Raw genomic sequence first — 14,994 nt, 5'->3', positions numbered from 1 at the left:
TATCGAGTCACAGCCAACCTGAGTCTTCGGCAGACCCACAACGAAGTCCATGGAAATGCTCTCCCATTTCCACTCCGGAATCTCAAGAGGTTGAAGTTTACCAGACGGCTTCTGGTGTTCAATCTTCACTTTCTGGAAAACCAAACACTTGGACACAAAGATAGCAACATCTTTCTTCATGCCCGGCCACCAGAAGTTTTTCTTCAAGTCTTGATACATCTTAGTAGCACCAGGGTGGATAGAAAACTGACCTTTATGGCCTTCTGCCATAACCTCTTCTGTCAACGGACCTCGAGGAACCACAATCCTCCGTTGGAACAAAAGCAATCCATCATCATTCCAAGACACACCGTCTTGGTTCTTCACATAATCCAGACACTCTCTCTGAACTTGTGCCTCTTTAATCTTTTCAAGCAGCTCGTTCACAATATCGGATGCTTCCAATACGAGAAGTACACTCTCACACGGAGCGGTCACTGCCAAGTTGCGGAACTTCTCAACCACATCGAAGTTACCAAGTAACAAACTGGATGACCTACTGGATTTCCGACTCAAAGCATCAGCTACCACATTGGCCTTGCCAGGATGATACCTTAGCTCGAAGTCGTAGTCCTTTATGAACTCCATCCATCTCCTCTGCCTCATGTTCAACTCTTTCTGGTCGAACAGGTACTTCAAACTCTTGTGGTCACTGAACACCACAAACCTCAAACCAAAAAGATAATGCCTCCAAATCTTGAAAGCAAACACAATAGCAGCCAACTCCAAGTCATGAGTAGGGTAGTTCTCCTCATGAGGTTTCAACTGCCTCGAAGCATAGGCGATCACTTTGCCCAACTGCATCAACACACAACCTAGCCCCTTCCCGGAGGCGTCGGTGTAAAGCTCGATCTCAAGCGCAGGATCAGGAAGGACCAACACAGGAGCAGTAGTCAGTCTCTCCTTCAACTCCTGAAAACAGACCTCACACTCGTGAGTCCACACAAATGGAGTCTCCTTCCGAGTAAGGCGAGTCAATGGCAAAACCATGGTGGAGAATCCCTTGATGAACCTCCGATAGTAACCTGCCAAACCCAGAAAGCTCCTCACTTCCGTAACTGTCTTGGGTCTCTCCCAATCCAGCACGGCCTCAATCTTGTTCGGATCCACTGCAACTCCCTCAGCAGAAATAACATGCCCAAGGAACTTCACAGATTTGAGCCAGAACTCACATTTGGAAGGCTTCGCATACAACTTCTTCTCTTTTAGCACTTGCAGAACAGTTCTCAAATGCTCCACATGCTCCTCCTCCGTCTTGGAGTAAATCAAAATATCGTCAATGAAGACGATCACAAACTGATCTAGGTACGGCTAGAAAATCCGGTTCATGTAATCCATGAACACAGCAGGTGCATTGGTGAGACCGAACAGAATCACCAAGTACTCAAAATGACCATATCTCGAGCGAAATGCGGTCTTCAAGACATCCTCCGGCTTCACCCGAATCTGATGGTATCCGGACCGGAGATCAATCTTGGAATACACACAAGCACCCCTGAGCTGATCCAACAGATCCTCAATCCGAGGAAGAGGATACTTGTTCTTGATTGTCACCTTGTTCAGCTACCTGTAGTCGGTGCACAATCGCATTGTCCCGTCCTTCTTCTTCACGAAGATAACCGGTGCTCCCCAAGGAGACACACTCGATCTAATGAAGTCTTTCGCTGAAAGATCCTCAATATGCTTCTTCAGCTCTTCCAACTCCGGTGGCGACATCCGGTATGGAGATAAAGAAATCGGCCCCACACCAGGCAACAGATCTATGGAGAACTCTATCTCCCTCTGTGGCGGAAACTCAGGAATCTCCTCAGGAAACACCTCGAGGAACTCCCTCACCATAGGAATGCCAGTGATGTCCTCCTGTGTACCACTTACCAAACCTCCCAACATGACATAACCAAATGCCCCTACTCTCAAGGCTCTCCTAGCCTGCAACAACGAAATGAACGGCGAGGAACTGGCTGTGGAATCACACGGAGACAACACTACACGCTTGGCACAACAATCAATCATCACACAATTTCTGGACAGCCAATCCATGCCCAGAATAACCTCTAAGTTGGCCATCGGCAACCCTATCAGATCTACCGAGAATTCACGGCCATCCCACTAAAACGCCACATCGCGATGAACAGTGGTAGCATCACATCTTTCTCCGATGGCGGTGGTCACCCGCATCGGTGGAGAAAGCACATCACTGGGCAACTCAAGCCCCACAGCAATCGGGGTAGCAACAAAATAATGCGTAGCCCAAGAGTCAAATAACACATCAACAGCTGATGAACCAATCGTAACAGTACCTCTGACAAGGTTCGGAGCTCGATCCGACTGCTGACGATCCAGAGTATAAACTCTCCCAGAAGATGGTGGCACTACCAGTGCCGAAGTAGGTGGAAGGGGAACCATCTGAAGTGGCACTGCCTGCACTGCAGCAGCCCTCGTCGTCGCCGACGGACAATCTCTGGAGAAGTGGCCCTCCTTGCCACACTGAAAGCAAATCAACTGGCCGGTAGAACACGACCCAAAATGAGTCTTCCCGCATCCCGAACACCTGGGAGCAGGAGGTCTCGCTCCACTCCCCTGAGCAGAAGTCCTCTTGCACTGATTCGGCGCCTGCCGAGCTGCCAACTGTTTACCCTTGCCCTTGTTCCCAAACTTCCTGTCTCGCCAAGAAAATTGTATTTATGTATGAGTAGTTTTTTTAGATAAACTACGGATTTGCAAAACCATGATTCCATGTATAATTAGTTTGTTTGTTTTTTTCAGAGGTGTTCCATATCTGTTATTGATGCGGCACTGGGTCCAGGTAGGCCTGGTTATATCACAGCACATGGGAGAAATAATCCAAACGATGCAACTGGTTTTGTTTTCAAAGATTGCAAGGATTTTGGAAATGGGAAAACTTACTTAGGAAGGCCTTGGAGAGATTACGCTAGAGTTCTTTTCTATAACACCTATATGTCCAACATTATAAAACCTACTGGTTGGGAACCATGGCATTCCGTTGGACAAGAGTAAATTCCCTCTTTCTTAGTCTTGCTTTTTTTTCCAACATATTTATATGAAAATATTTATTCATGCTCAACATAAAGTAATGCTAGTTTTATAGAAAAAATGAGTGAAAGTATAGTGGTGAGCAGAGAGAGTTTGTATGAAGACGAGGAGTTTGATCATCATCAAAGGAAACTTGCAGCACTTCTTGTATCAAAGGTATTGTTCAGTTAACTGATAAGCTGGAATTTTGCTATTGAAAATTTGTGTGCTGTCGTCTTTGCTTAATGAAGCCATTTCCTTTAAATAGCTTGGTTGTTAACTTAGTGTCAAATTAACTTAGAGGAAGAAAGAATGAATGAAAGTATAGGAAATTGTTCACTAGTTTGCAATGTTTGAGATCTCAACTAGTTTGGGTTAAAGGTGTTGATGATGTTGATATTTGCAATATTTGAGATGCGGGAAATATGTATCAGTTTTACACCTTTTAATTTTTATGAACATTGTATCTGAGGGGCAGATGTTTTCTCACTTCCATACAGTTTTTAATTTTTAGATACTGAAGTTGGTTTGATGCTTTGTTTTTTAGATCTAATGTTTTAACTTTTGATCTTCAGGTCTTTTATTACTTGGGTGAACTTAATGATTCATTGTCTTATGCCCTTGGAGCTGGTCCTCTATTTGATGATTCAGACGATTCTGACTATGTGCATACCATTCTTGGTAAGAGTTATGATACAGTTTAATTTATTTGCGTGATGCTATTTCATACAGACCAAAAGGCAAAAGCAACACCAAATATCGTCTTTATACATGCAATGAATACATAGAAAATTTCAAAATATTTTAACCATTATGATCTTAATTAACTCCCAAAAATACCTAATGAGTCAGCTGATTTAAAATTTTGAATTTTGAAATGAAATCACCCACCTGTTTTAATGATTCAGCTATTTTTACATTAAAACGGAAAGAATCCTCTAGTGTGAACAGAAATTCAAACATACATATTTTGTTCACTATATAGAAAAGAAGTAAGTTTTCAAGACATCCTCTAGTGTGAACAGAAAGCTGAGAATTAAGGAGAATGCGACACCTCAGCTAATTTTCAAAAGTTTTTTTTACATTAAAACGGAAAGAATCCTCTAGTGTGAACAGAAATTCAAACATACATATTTTGTTCATTACATGGAAAAGAAGTAAGTTTTCAAGACATCCTCTAGTGTGAACAGAAAGCTGAGATTTAAGGAGAATGCGACACCTCAGCTAATTTTCAAAAGTTTGGTTCTCCTTTCTATATAGTAAGATATATATATATATATATATATATATATATATATATATATATATATATATATATATATATATATATACACTTGATTTTGTTTTATTATTATTACTTTTACTTTTTGGTTTTTATAAAAACATATTTTAATTGACTTAGATTTTATTTTTAAAAACCTGTTTATTTAATTTTTTTAATAAGTCACTCAACATAGCTAAATACATGTTATGCAATGGAATACAATGATATGCAATAGAGCTTGGAATCATGCTTAGTATATATCTAATGTGTTACAAAGAATCTGAAAATTATCTAACCTGAAACTTTAGTATCTTCAAATTGAATTCTTCATGCTTTGACATCATCAAAACTATTTAAGCATAATCTTCTAAAATATAGGAGGTCCTTCGACAAGCCATTGAGTGGAGAGGTACTCCCGCTGCATTAAAAAAAAAACCATAGTAACAATTACTTTTCCTATAACACAACTCTTATAAAACCCTTATTTATTTAAGGGAAAAGTTAAAAATCTCCTCCGCAGTTTTCTAAACTACTCACCCTGATCTTATTTTTATCACTTCATCTTTGTGATTCTTTTGTCCAAATCTATTTTAATATCATTAAAAATTAGGTTATCCTATTTATGTATAAGAGTTATGTTATAGATAAATATGTCCAATACATTGAATTTTTTCTCGAGGTTAAAATGATTATTAACACCAATACTACCATAATTTTCATTAGGGTTGGCTCGTGACCCATCAAAAATGAGCCGGGTTGGGTTGGCAAAAATGAGCTGCCAACCCGGCTCGTTTCAACCCATGAAAAAATGAGCCAACCCGTGGGTCAAACGAGCCAGCTCGCAGGTTGAGTTTTTTTTTATTATAAAAAATACAAAATATAATATACAAAAATGGACATAACCGACACATGTTGTCATCATTTTTCTTCCTTCTCTAAACCTAAGTCCCTAATCTTCTCACATCTCTGCCATTTTTATATTGTTAGGTTGTGCTGGCTCTATTTGGTTCAAATATCTTACTCACTTGGTAGCAAGTGGTTCTGATTGTTTCTGAATGTTAATGCAAATTTGTTGTGAAGAAAATTCGAAACTAAAATATTTTGCTTTTATTTCTCATTTTGTAACCATTTGTTTAAGTTAATGGAAGCCACATCATAACAGGTGCATTAATAATACATGGTCGTTTAAATAGGCTGAAAACGAGCCAATTCGCGAGCCAATTTTCGAGCCAACTCGCGAGCTATTTTTTTAAGCTAACCCACGAGCCATATTTTTTAGCCAACCCTAACTCGACTTGGGTCGGGTTGAATTTTCTGGCTCGTTTTTTTTCTCAAGCCAATCCTAACTCGACTCGTTTTTTTCGTGTTGAATGCGGGTTGGGTCGGATCGAGCCAGATTGGCCCGTTTTGCCAACCCTAATATTCATGTTCCCACAAAAGTGAATAATATTTTTTTTTTCTCTTCCCTTTTTATTATTAATTTATCTTTATATAATTATAATTCTCCATGTAAAATCATATTAAATAGAATATAAAAGAATCTACTCCCATAAACCATATATTTACATTTTCACTACTACTAGTACAATAAAATTCAACGTCCAGTTGTCAATTTGGTGTTGGAGTACACATAGTAACAAAATTCGTAATTCCTGAGTAGTAATATTGAATGACACTCAACTGTCTAGCAACCAAATAGAAACAATATAAAGGGAATTGCATGAGAAAAGGATAGTGGTGAACAGAGAGAGTTTGTATGAAGACGAGGAGTTTGATCATCATCAAAGGAAACTTGCAGCACTTCTTGTATCAAAGGTATTGTTCAGTTAACTGATAAGCTGGAATTTTGCTATTGAAAATTTGTGTGCTGTCGTCTTTGCTTAATGAAGCCATTTCCTTTAAATAGCTTGGTTGTTAACTTAGTGTCAAATTAACTTAGAGGAAGAAAGAATGAATGAAAGTATAGGAAATTGTTCACTAGTTTGCAATGTTTGAGATCTCAACTAGTTTGGGTTAAAGGTGTTGATGATGTTGATATTTGCAATATTTGAGATGCGGGAAATATGTATCAGTTTTACACCTTTTAATATTTATGAGCATTGTATCTGAGGGGCAGATGTTTTCTCACTTCCATACAGTTTTTAATTTTTAGATACTGAAGTTGGTTTGATGCTTTGTTTTTTAGATCTAATGTTTTAACTTTTGATCTTCAGGTCTTTTATTACTTGGGTGAACTTAATGATTCATTGTCTTATGCCCTTGGAGCTGGTCCTCCATTTGATGATTCAGACGATTCTGACTATGTGCATACCATTCTTGGTAAGAGTTATGATACAGTTTAATTTATTTGCGTAATGCTATTTGATCAAGGTGTGGTATCAAGACCTTGCTAAGGGCATCACTTTGCTCACTATGAAAATAGGATTTAGTGTGATCATTTGGGTTCATTTGGTGTTAGAGTTTGATTTCTTTCATCTTAATAAACTGAAATTGGTATTATTATTATTATTATTATTATTATTATAACTTGATTTTGAGTTTCTGTAAAATCATGATAAGTTCTCAAGGACATTTTTGTGTTTTGTTTTTGTTTTTTATCATCAGCTAAAGCTATAGATGAATATGCTAGTTTTAAGTCTAAGGCAGCTGAGTCAAGTGATGAATCTCTCAAGGTGGATTCTAGGTTGGAAGCAATTGTGGAGAGAATGTTGGATAAGTATGTAAACCTTAATCATTCTTGTGGTCGGTCTGGTATTAAAATTTACCTTGTTTCTTATGGTTTCATCACTTTTTGTTGCCTTTTCCTCATTTAGGTGCATTGTGAAAACTGTGGAGATATAGGAAATATTTAAGGACATATAGGAAATATTTCTTTATCTTTTACAACTCTTTAAATTTGGCTATGGTATGACCATGCAGCTGCTTTATGAAAACTGTGGGTTAGGAATTTAAGATGAAGTAATAATTATATATCCGTAATACATTGTTGTTAAATAGCTCTAGCAATACCATTGAAATCCTATGGTATTGCTAGAGCTAAAAGGGCAGAGGTGGGTACTCTTGTTGAGCTTGAGGGGTATTTTGGAGTTTCAAGTAACTCTATGATTTGAAAAAATTCAAAGAAACAGAGTGAGCGTGACAGAGAGTTAAACCAGCAAATAGAGAAAAGTCACCAGAGACAGTGAGAGGCCACAGGAGACCTGGAGAAGTAAATGCTGGCTGTATCCTAGGTCCTTGAACCATTTTTGAGTTTCTAGATTTAGTGGTTTTGGTAGAAGAGACTAGGTTGTTATGTGCAGTCTATGCTACAATTTGGTGTAGGTGCATTTGGTTGGAGCATGCATGTAGAGGTTTCTTTGCTCAGCGGCTGATTTGGTATAGTATTAGGAGATTTGGCTTCTGTTTGGTGTTTATGATGTGGTCTTTTTAAGGGGATTTCCCAAGTAGATATGCAGAGGGATTGAGCGGCTTTGGTCTAGTGATGTTTCTTTTTCTTTGTTGTTTTATTTTTCCAATGGAAGATCTCTTATGCTCCAAATTCCTTGTGATTTTCCTCTGCTTGTTGTAATGAATTCCTTCTTCTATATGAAACTGTGGAGATGTTCTTGGTGTTCAGTTTGTGTCTGTGATGCTTTTTATAAAACCACTACCCGTTAAACCCGACTAGCGAGTGTGGGGTGGAGGTAATCCTTGTACGCAGCTTTACCCTTGCATAATTGCAAAAAGACTGTTTCCTGGATTCGCCCCCTTCTGTTATGCTTTTTATATAGAAGTTTATTCTTAATGCATTTTGCATAGTGTTTTTATTAGTTGTGGAGCTTGAATTTTCTTAGATAATACTTTATAGTTATATGGTTTGGAAGCATGACATGTTTGTGGTACTTGCACGTACAGTGTAGGAATCAATGAAATTTTTTCTGGCAAAGTGTTGGCACGTGGCATGACTTGTACTTTATAAATGCCAAAAAGACTTTTTCAACTATGATATTTTATTTTCTTGGATTGATCATTGGTCTTTCCATCCAGGTTCTCCGTCTTCCTTGTTAAAGTATTTCAAAAGCTGCCTTCGCCAGATTATATGAGCATTTGTCAGTGTCTTATGTTCTTGGATGAGCCAGATGGTGTTGCAAGCATCTTAGAAAAGCTTTTACGTTCTGAAGACAAGGATGATGCTCTTTTGGCATTTCAAATAGCATTTGATTTGGTGGAGAATGAGCACCAAGCTTTTCTTCTAAATGTTAGAGGTCACCTTTCGTTACCAAAATCCCAACCTGCAGAATCTGCACAGCATGTGGTACATGTTTATTGATTTATATTTAGTCCATATTAGATTGTGATCTGCTGTGATTGGACTTTGAGCTTGTGGCATTGGATAGCTAGCGTAGAGGTAAGCTTTCGTGTCCTCGGTTTAGCCATGTTGTGGTTCCACCATGTCCCACGGGGGTATGGTATATGCATGCTGTGTTACATGCTTTTGATGTTTTGGAAATGTTGTTGAGCTATTGTATGTTAGTGCCTTGTTGATATGCATGGAGGTGTTCCACCTATACGGTAAGCCTGAGTATGTAGAACATACAAGAGGGTGAGGCTGTGGGTGAGGTGCAAGCGGTGTTTCTTGTACTACATCTAGGGAATAGACGTATTCCTACATTTCTCTGGCCAGTAGATAGTGATAGACACATATGCCATAGATATCTGTTGCACTACATAGTTTTGGAACTGATAATGATATAAATGCTTTTAGAACTTATATTGCACATGTAAGTGAACTTGGGGTGGAAGATCCTTGAGGACCCCTTGTCTTACCGTGATTTCTTGTTTAGAGATCTCACCCCACGTTTGGGGAATGCTTATTTCAGGGTCAGGTAATGTTGAGACCTCCGGCGGCAGGAGGCCAGAGCTGAGTTAGATTGCTGTTCTATTATGCTGCCATGATTGGATGCTGGATATGCATGTTGCTTATATGCTCATAGCTTCAGTTTATGTTTATGGAGTTTTATGTTGAGACTTGTTGTTTACTATGTTTATTTGGTGAGCATGGAGATTATCCATGACACATAATATTGTTATGTCTTGATTATGTCTTGATTTGTCTGGGGAAACTTCAATACAGTTGACTCTGCAGTTCCTATACAGTCATAACAAGTGAGGCAATTTCTTTAGTCATGTTTTGTTACTTCATCATTTCCTTGTTGACTTAGTCTCCTTGAGGTATTATGTTGGTTCTTATACTGCTTGTATGTAATTTGCATTCAGATCTGACCTCCTTATTCTAAAGACAATAAAGCAGTCTGTGGAGATGAGAAACAGTGTCTGCCACAGTGCGATAAAAATTCTAAGGGAAAATTCCACAGACAATAAAACAGTGTTTTGCCAACTGTGGATACTTTCCTAAGGGAAAATCTGGTCAGTTGTAATAATTGTTTGTTCGTGTCCTTTATGTAATATTTTACTTTTTGGTCACCCTTAGTTTTTAATTGCTTAAAATTCTTAAAAGGTTTTGTTCCATTGGAGATTCTTGGATTGGTTGAGCAGAGCGACTAATTGGGCCAAATTTAGTGCAACAGCTGGTCTTGGTGTTATCCATAGAGGCCATTTGCAGCAGGGAAGGTCACTGATGGCACCTTACTTGCCTCAGGGTGGGACAGGTGGTGGTGGTAGTCCATTCTCAGAAGGTGGTGCTCTCTATGCCCTTGGTCTTATTCATGCTAACCATGGAGAGGGCATCAAACAATTTATTCGGGATAGCCTGCGCAGTACTACTGTTGAGGTGCTCATAAATAATGATAGTGATGTGTGTTGAGATAGGTTGCATGTGCAACTAATATGGAGTTTATAAGGCCTTGGGCACTCCCACCCTTTGAGCTAGCTTTTGGAGTGATGACCTCAAGGTTCTTTACATGTTATCAGAGTCTCGCCCCTGCCTCCATCTATGCTCCTTTTTTTGTTTTCATCCTCAGTTCTGCATTGTGTTTACCAACCAAACATGCTAAGTTTCTGTTTATATGTGGTTTCTGATGGTTGAAGAAGTTTTCATAAATAACACTTTGATGGTTGAGACATTTTAATGACCAATGCAGAGTTGTGAGAAACATGGCTTGTTACATGTATGGTATTATATTGTATTTGTATACTTAAATAGCATTTTGAAGTGTTTTCTGATATTGTTTCGAAGGTGGATGATCATCCAGAGAAGAAATCGGAGCCTGAGTCTTCTTTTGAGATTCTGACAAATCCAGCAAGAGTGGTTCCTGCACAGGAGAAGTGTATGATTTATTTATTTTATTTAATCAGGATTTAAAATCTAATATTAACATAAATAGGGGTTAGTATTTTTATAAGAAGTGTCATCCTCTCATGTACTTGGTTCCTCATAATCCTAGTACCTAACTTTGAAAATCTTAATCTCTAATTTCTTTTTCTCTTAACTATTTGAAACTTTCAAACTATATTTGGTAAATTCACAGAAGTTTAAGTTCATGTTATATATAATTGTTGGTCATGAATATCCGCGGATGTTCATTGTAGCCATGTCTCTTCCATTGTTTATGTAAGATTCTAACTAACTCTTAAAAATAACATGATTTATGTTCCATTTTAGATTAACCTTAGGACACTACCCTCCATTCTGGATTGCCCTCTTAAAATAAAGCCTTCCCCCTTATCTAAATTTCAAGAAGAATAATTGTTGTCTCTGAGAGAAATAAAGGGCTAATACTTCCCTTTTATTAGCTCTCTTTTCTCCTTGTTAAAATGCTTCTGGTTTTGAATTACTTGTATATTATTGTTTTCTGAAAGTTTGCTTTCTAAATATTATATATATGAGACAGGAAATTCTTACATCGGTATAAGAGTTAGAAGTTTTATACTTAATCTTGATCATTGAGCCACTTGTATCCAATGGCTCACATTACTAAAAAATTAGAGCCCTTAGATATAAGTGAGATCAACGGACAAGATTGATAGTGTAACTTACACTGTGTAAAATGATCCTGACCCTATATATATAATTGTTTAATAATGTGAGTCATTGAATACAAGTGAATCAATAGTCTAGGTTGAGTGTAAGACTTTTAACTCTAACAACGGTGTAAGAATATATATATATATATATATATATATATATATATATATATATATATATATATATATATAAGGTTTAGTGTTTGTCATTTTAAATGACACAACTTTGTGTCAGTTTTAATGAAACTACGTCGTTTTGGTGTGTTTTGTCATTTTTTTAATTTATAAAATTAGAAATAAAAAAAAAATGGAGAAGAGAGAATGTAAAAACTTACCAAAACGACGTAGTTTCATTAAAAATGACATAAATGTGTGTCATTTAAGATGACAAACATTTTCTCCATATATGTACGCAGTCTTCACTGAAAAGCACTTTTAAATAATTGATGTAGAATCAAAATTACTTTAAGCCCGTTCTAGAATTTGCATTTGGGTCATTAATCAAAAGAAGAAGAAAAAAATATGCATTTGGTTAAAATAATCTTCAGATAATCCTAAGGAGTAAGGAATGATACAGATGGTAAGCGAGCTATGTCCAATAAGCAAACTGTTGGTCTAAAAAATCTCTGGTTCGAATTCAATTGAAGTAACTTGGAGCAAAAACGAATGTTAAAATTAGCGTTCTAACACGAATATTTAGCCTATAAAGTACCTTTAGAGTTTGATTTTTAATATTTATAACTAATTCTAGAAGACAGTATCCGATAATGTTTCTTTTTGATAAACTCCGCAAGTAGTATAATTAACAATTCATCCCCAAAAAAAAAATAAATAATAATAATTCATTAACTAAAAGAAATAAATGACTCATGTATCAAATAAATAAATGATTAATTGGAACTATGAGTCTCTCCAACATTAATTAACAACTCGTGAATATATCTAAAAAAGAAAAGGTAAAACAAAATAAAAGAAACCAATGGTTATGGTCTTATGGACCAGCTTTTTATTTAGTACTCGGGATTCAACATCATCTTTAGAAAACTCCAAAGCTGTTTATCCAGAAATGAAAACTCCAAAGGTCGAAAGCCATCCTTCATCGTCAATGAAATCCAAACTTGCCATCTTATTAATCGTTGATAAATCCAACTTCTTAGTCCAACTCACTCTATTGGACGTGTCAGCACCAGGCCCAAAATTCTTATACTCAGCAAATGTTACGCGATCCCTGCAATTTTTATATCAAAACATTAATACCCTAGCAGAGAAAATAAAAGAAACCCCAATAGGAAAAAATTTTAAAAGACATAAGTTTAATGGGAGGAATTATATTGATAAACTTTTTTTTCTTACAAACTTACAAATTACACTAAATCTGACCAGTAATAGAACAGTATGTCTGACTGGTCAGATTTGGTGTATTTTATAAGTTTACAAGAAAATTTTTTTGTGAATATAACACTCTCCAAGTTTATTATATTTCGTATGCTTTTAAAATTCAAGCGTTTCTAGTAGAAACTTTTACGTTAAGTTCTATAAAACTAGCATCACTTTATGTTGAGCATGAATAAATATTTTCATATAAATAGGTTGAAAAAGCAAGACTATAAGAAAGAGGGAATTTACTCTTGTCCAACGTAATGCCATGCTTCCCAACCAGTAGGTTTTACAATGTTGGACATATAGGTCTTATAGAAAAGAACTCTAGCGTAATCTCTCCAAGGCCTTCCTAAGTAAGTTTTCCCATTTCCAAAAACCTTGCAATCTTTGAAAACAAAACCAGTTGCATCGTTTGGATTATTTCTCCCATGTGCTGTGATGAAACCAGGCCTATCTGGACCCAGTAACGCATCAATAACAGATATGGTACACCTCTGAAAAAACAAACAAACAAAATTATACATAGAATCATGGTTTTGCAAATCCCTAGTTTATTTAAAAGAACTAATCATACATCAATATAATTTTCATAATATGTAGGCATAAACATGAACTAAGAGATAAAGTAAGTTCGCTCAACTTATCATGTTGATGTAAAAAATTTCCTTTATATGCTGTCAATTATAACTATATATTAGGGGTAGTACATAATTATAATATTAATTTTTTTTTCTATTACATCATTCGACAGTCTTTTGTGAAAAGAGAAAAAAATAACTTTTAAAAATATCTTTTGCAATAAAATGAAAAGAGAAGTATAGTAAAAAGAGGGGTATTATTACCTCAAACAGAGCCTGGCCTGCACCAAAGATAAAATCAACAGCACCTTCTATGGTACAAAACTTGTAGTAATGTCTTCCTGATTCGTCCCACAAAGTGTCTTGGAAACCAAAAAAGCCAACTCTATAAAAGTAAATTTTGTCACCGCATACCTTCGCAGATACCGCAGGTGCCATGTCACTTGCCACGTCATTAATTTTTAATGGATTGTTGTATGAATTCTGGTCAGCATAGACAAATTTAAGAACTTTATCCCAAATCAATACTCTTAGGATTGATAAGAAATAAAAAAGACTACAAAACTAAACATACATTTTTAATGGAATCTTTATTAAAAGATACAAAAATGGTTATTATTAGAATTTAATTAAACATCATCACATGATTCACCCAGATAATTCAACAGTTAATATTATTTCATTACAGATTTAAATGAAACAACAATTAGAATATTTCTCACCCTAAAACTCATGTATTTGACAAAAATATATTGTCAGCAAGGAATTCGATCGTTGGACTTTCAGCGGTTGAAGCATGGTCATTCCCATCAACAATAGTGTCCTTATTTTTCTCTCCTACTAGTGCGATGAAAGTCTTGTCCAACGGAATTTTCACTTTTTCCCTGAAAAAAAACAAAACATACTTTGCTTAATCCATTGAGATTTGAAAGATAGATAGAATAATTGACAATCTCAATAATCTATCGTACTTAATTCATTAACGTCTTTTAATTATAATTTTTAAATCACAATAAAAAATATTATTTTTATCATCTCTTAAATCATTGGTCTTTTGACAATCTTAATGCTACTTAAAAAAACAAAGTACCTAATTGATACAAAAGCAAAATTTTTTTATTTATTTTTTTGAAAAATAATGTAACAAGACATGCACAAGGGTATGTCCATTTAAATCACACATGGACTGTAGTTTTGCACATACACGAATTAACATCAGCTAAGTGATGCACTATAAATCACTCAAGAGGTGTGCACAATTTTCACTATTAAACTCCTCAACAATGTACCCCATGTTCGATATAAACTCGCACATATTTTGATAAAATGTATCAATTTGATAATTCATTTAACAAATTGTATCAAAATGGTTAAAATGTCTAATTGATCATATTTTATTTTTTTAAATATTTAATTAGGATTGACAATAAAATTATTATAATTTGAGGCACACATAATACAGTACATGATTTCCTATCTAATTAATGGAGAAGAATAGCTTTACCTGTAGATACCTGCCGCCACCTTGATCAAAATCCAACGTCTGTTATTGGAAGGAACTGAATCAATAGCAGATTGTATGGTAATGAAGTTTCCATTCCCAGATGGATCCACAACTATTGTCTTGAAGGTGACGGGTTCATCTTCGTCATTTAGGTAAAATTGAGCATTAGCTAGCTCTAGTTTCAAAGCCACCAAGAGAAAGAGACATGCAAAGTAGCACCAACGAAGAACCAT

The 14,994-nt window shown here is 36.1% G+C and overlaps 1 protein-coding gene and 1 pseudogene across 1 annotated transcript; one reads left to right on the top strand and one right to left on the bottom strand.

The window, feature by feature from the left end:
- The first annotated feature begins 3,153 nt into the window (after window positions 1–3,153).
- Window positions 3,154–10,139, top strand: LOC133308177 (26S proteasome non-ATPase regulatory subunit 1 homolog A-like). The gene is made up of 8 exons (XM_061508780.1): window positions 3,154–3,249; window positions 3,648–3,753; window positions 6,072–6,151; window positions 6,550–6,655; window positions 6,941–7,087; window positions 7,334–7,412; window positions 8,363–8,630; window positions 9,834–10,139. The coding sequence occupies exons 1-8, from the start codon at window positions 3,154–3,156 to the stop codon at window positions 10,137–10,139; spliced, it is 1,188 nt and encodes a 395-aa protein (XP_061364764.1).
- Window positions 10,140–12,355: 2,216 nt separating this feature from the next.
- LOC133308176 (probable pectinesterase 29) lies at window positions 12,356–14,994 on the bottom strand (annotated as a pseudogene).

The sequence above is a fragment of the Gastrolobium bilobum genome, unplaced genomic scaffold (genome assembly GCF_033153095.1).
Source record: "Gastrolobium bilobum isolate Gb01-03AN ecotype WA unplaced genomic scaffold, APGP_CSIRO_Gbil_v1 utg1051, whole genome shotgun sequence".
Lineage (NCBI taxonomy): Eukaryota > Viridiplantae > Streptophyta > Magnoliopsida > Fabales > Fabaceae > Gastrolobium > Gastrolobium bilobum.
The sequence above is the reverse complement of the archived record's forward strand: the minus strand, read 5'-3'. Positions and strand labels throughout refer to the sequence as shown.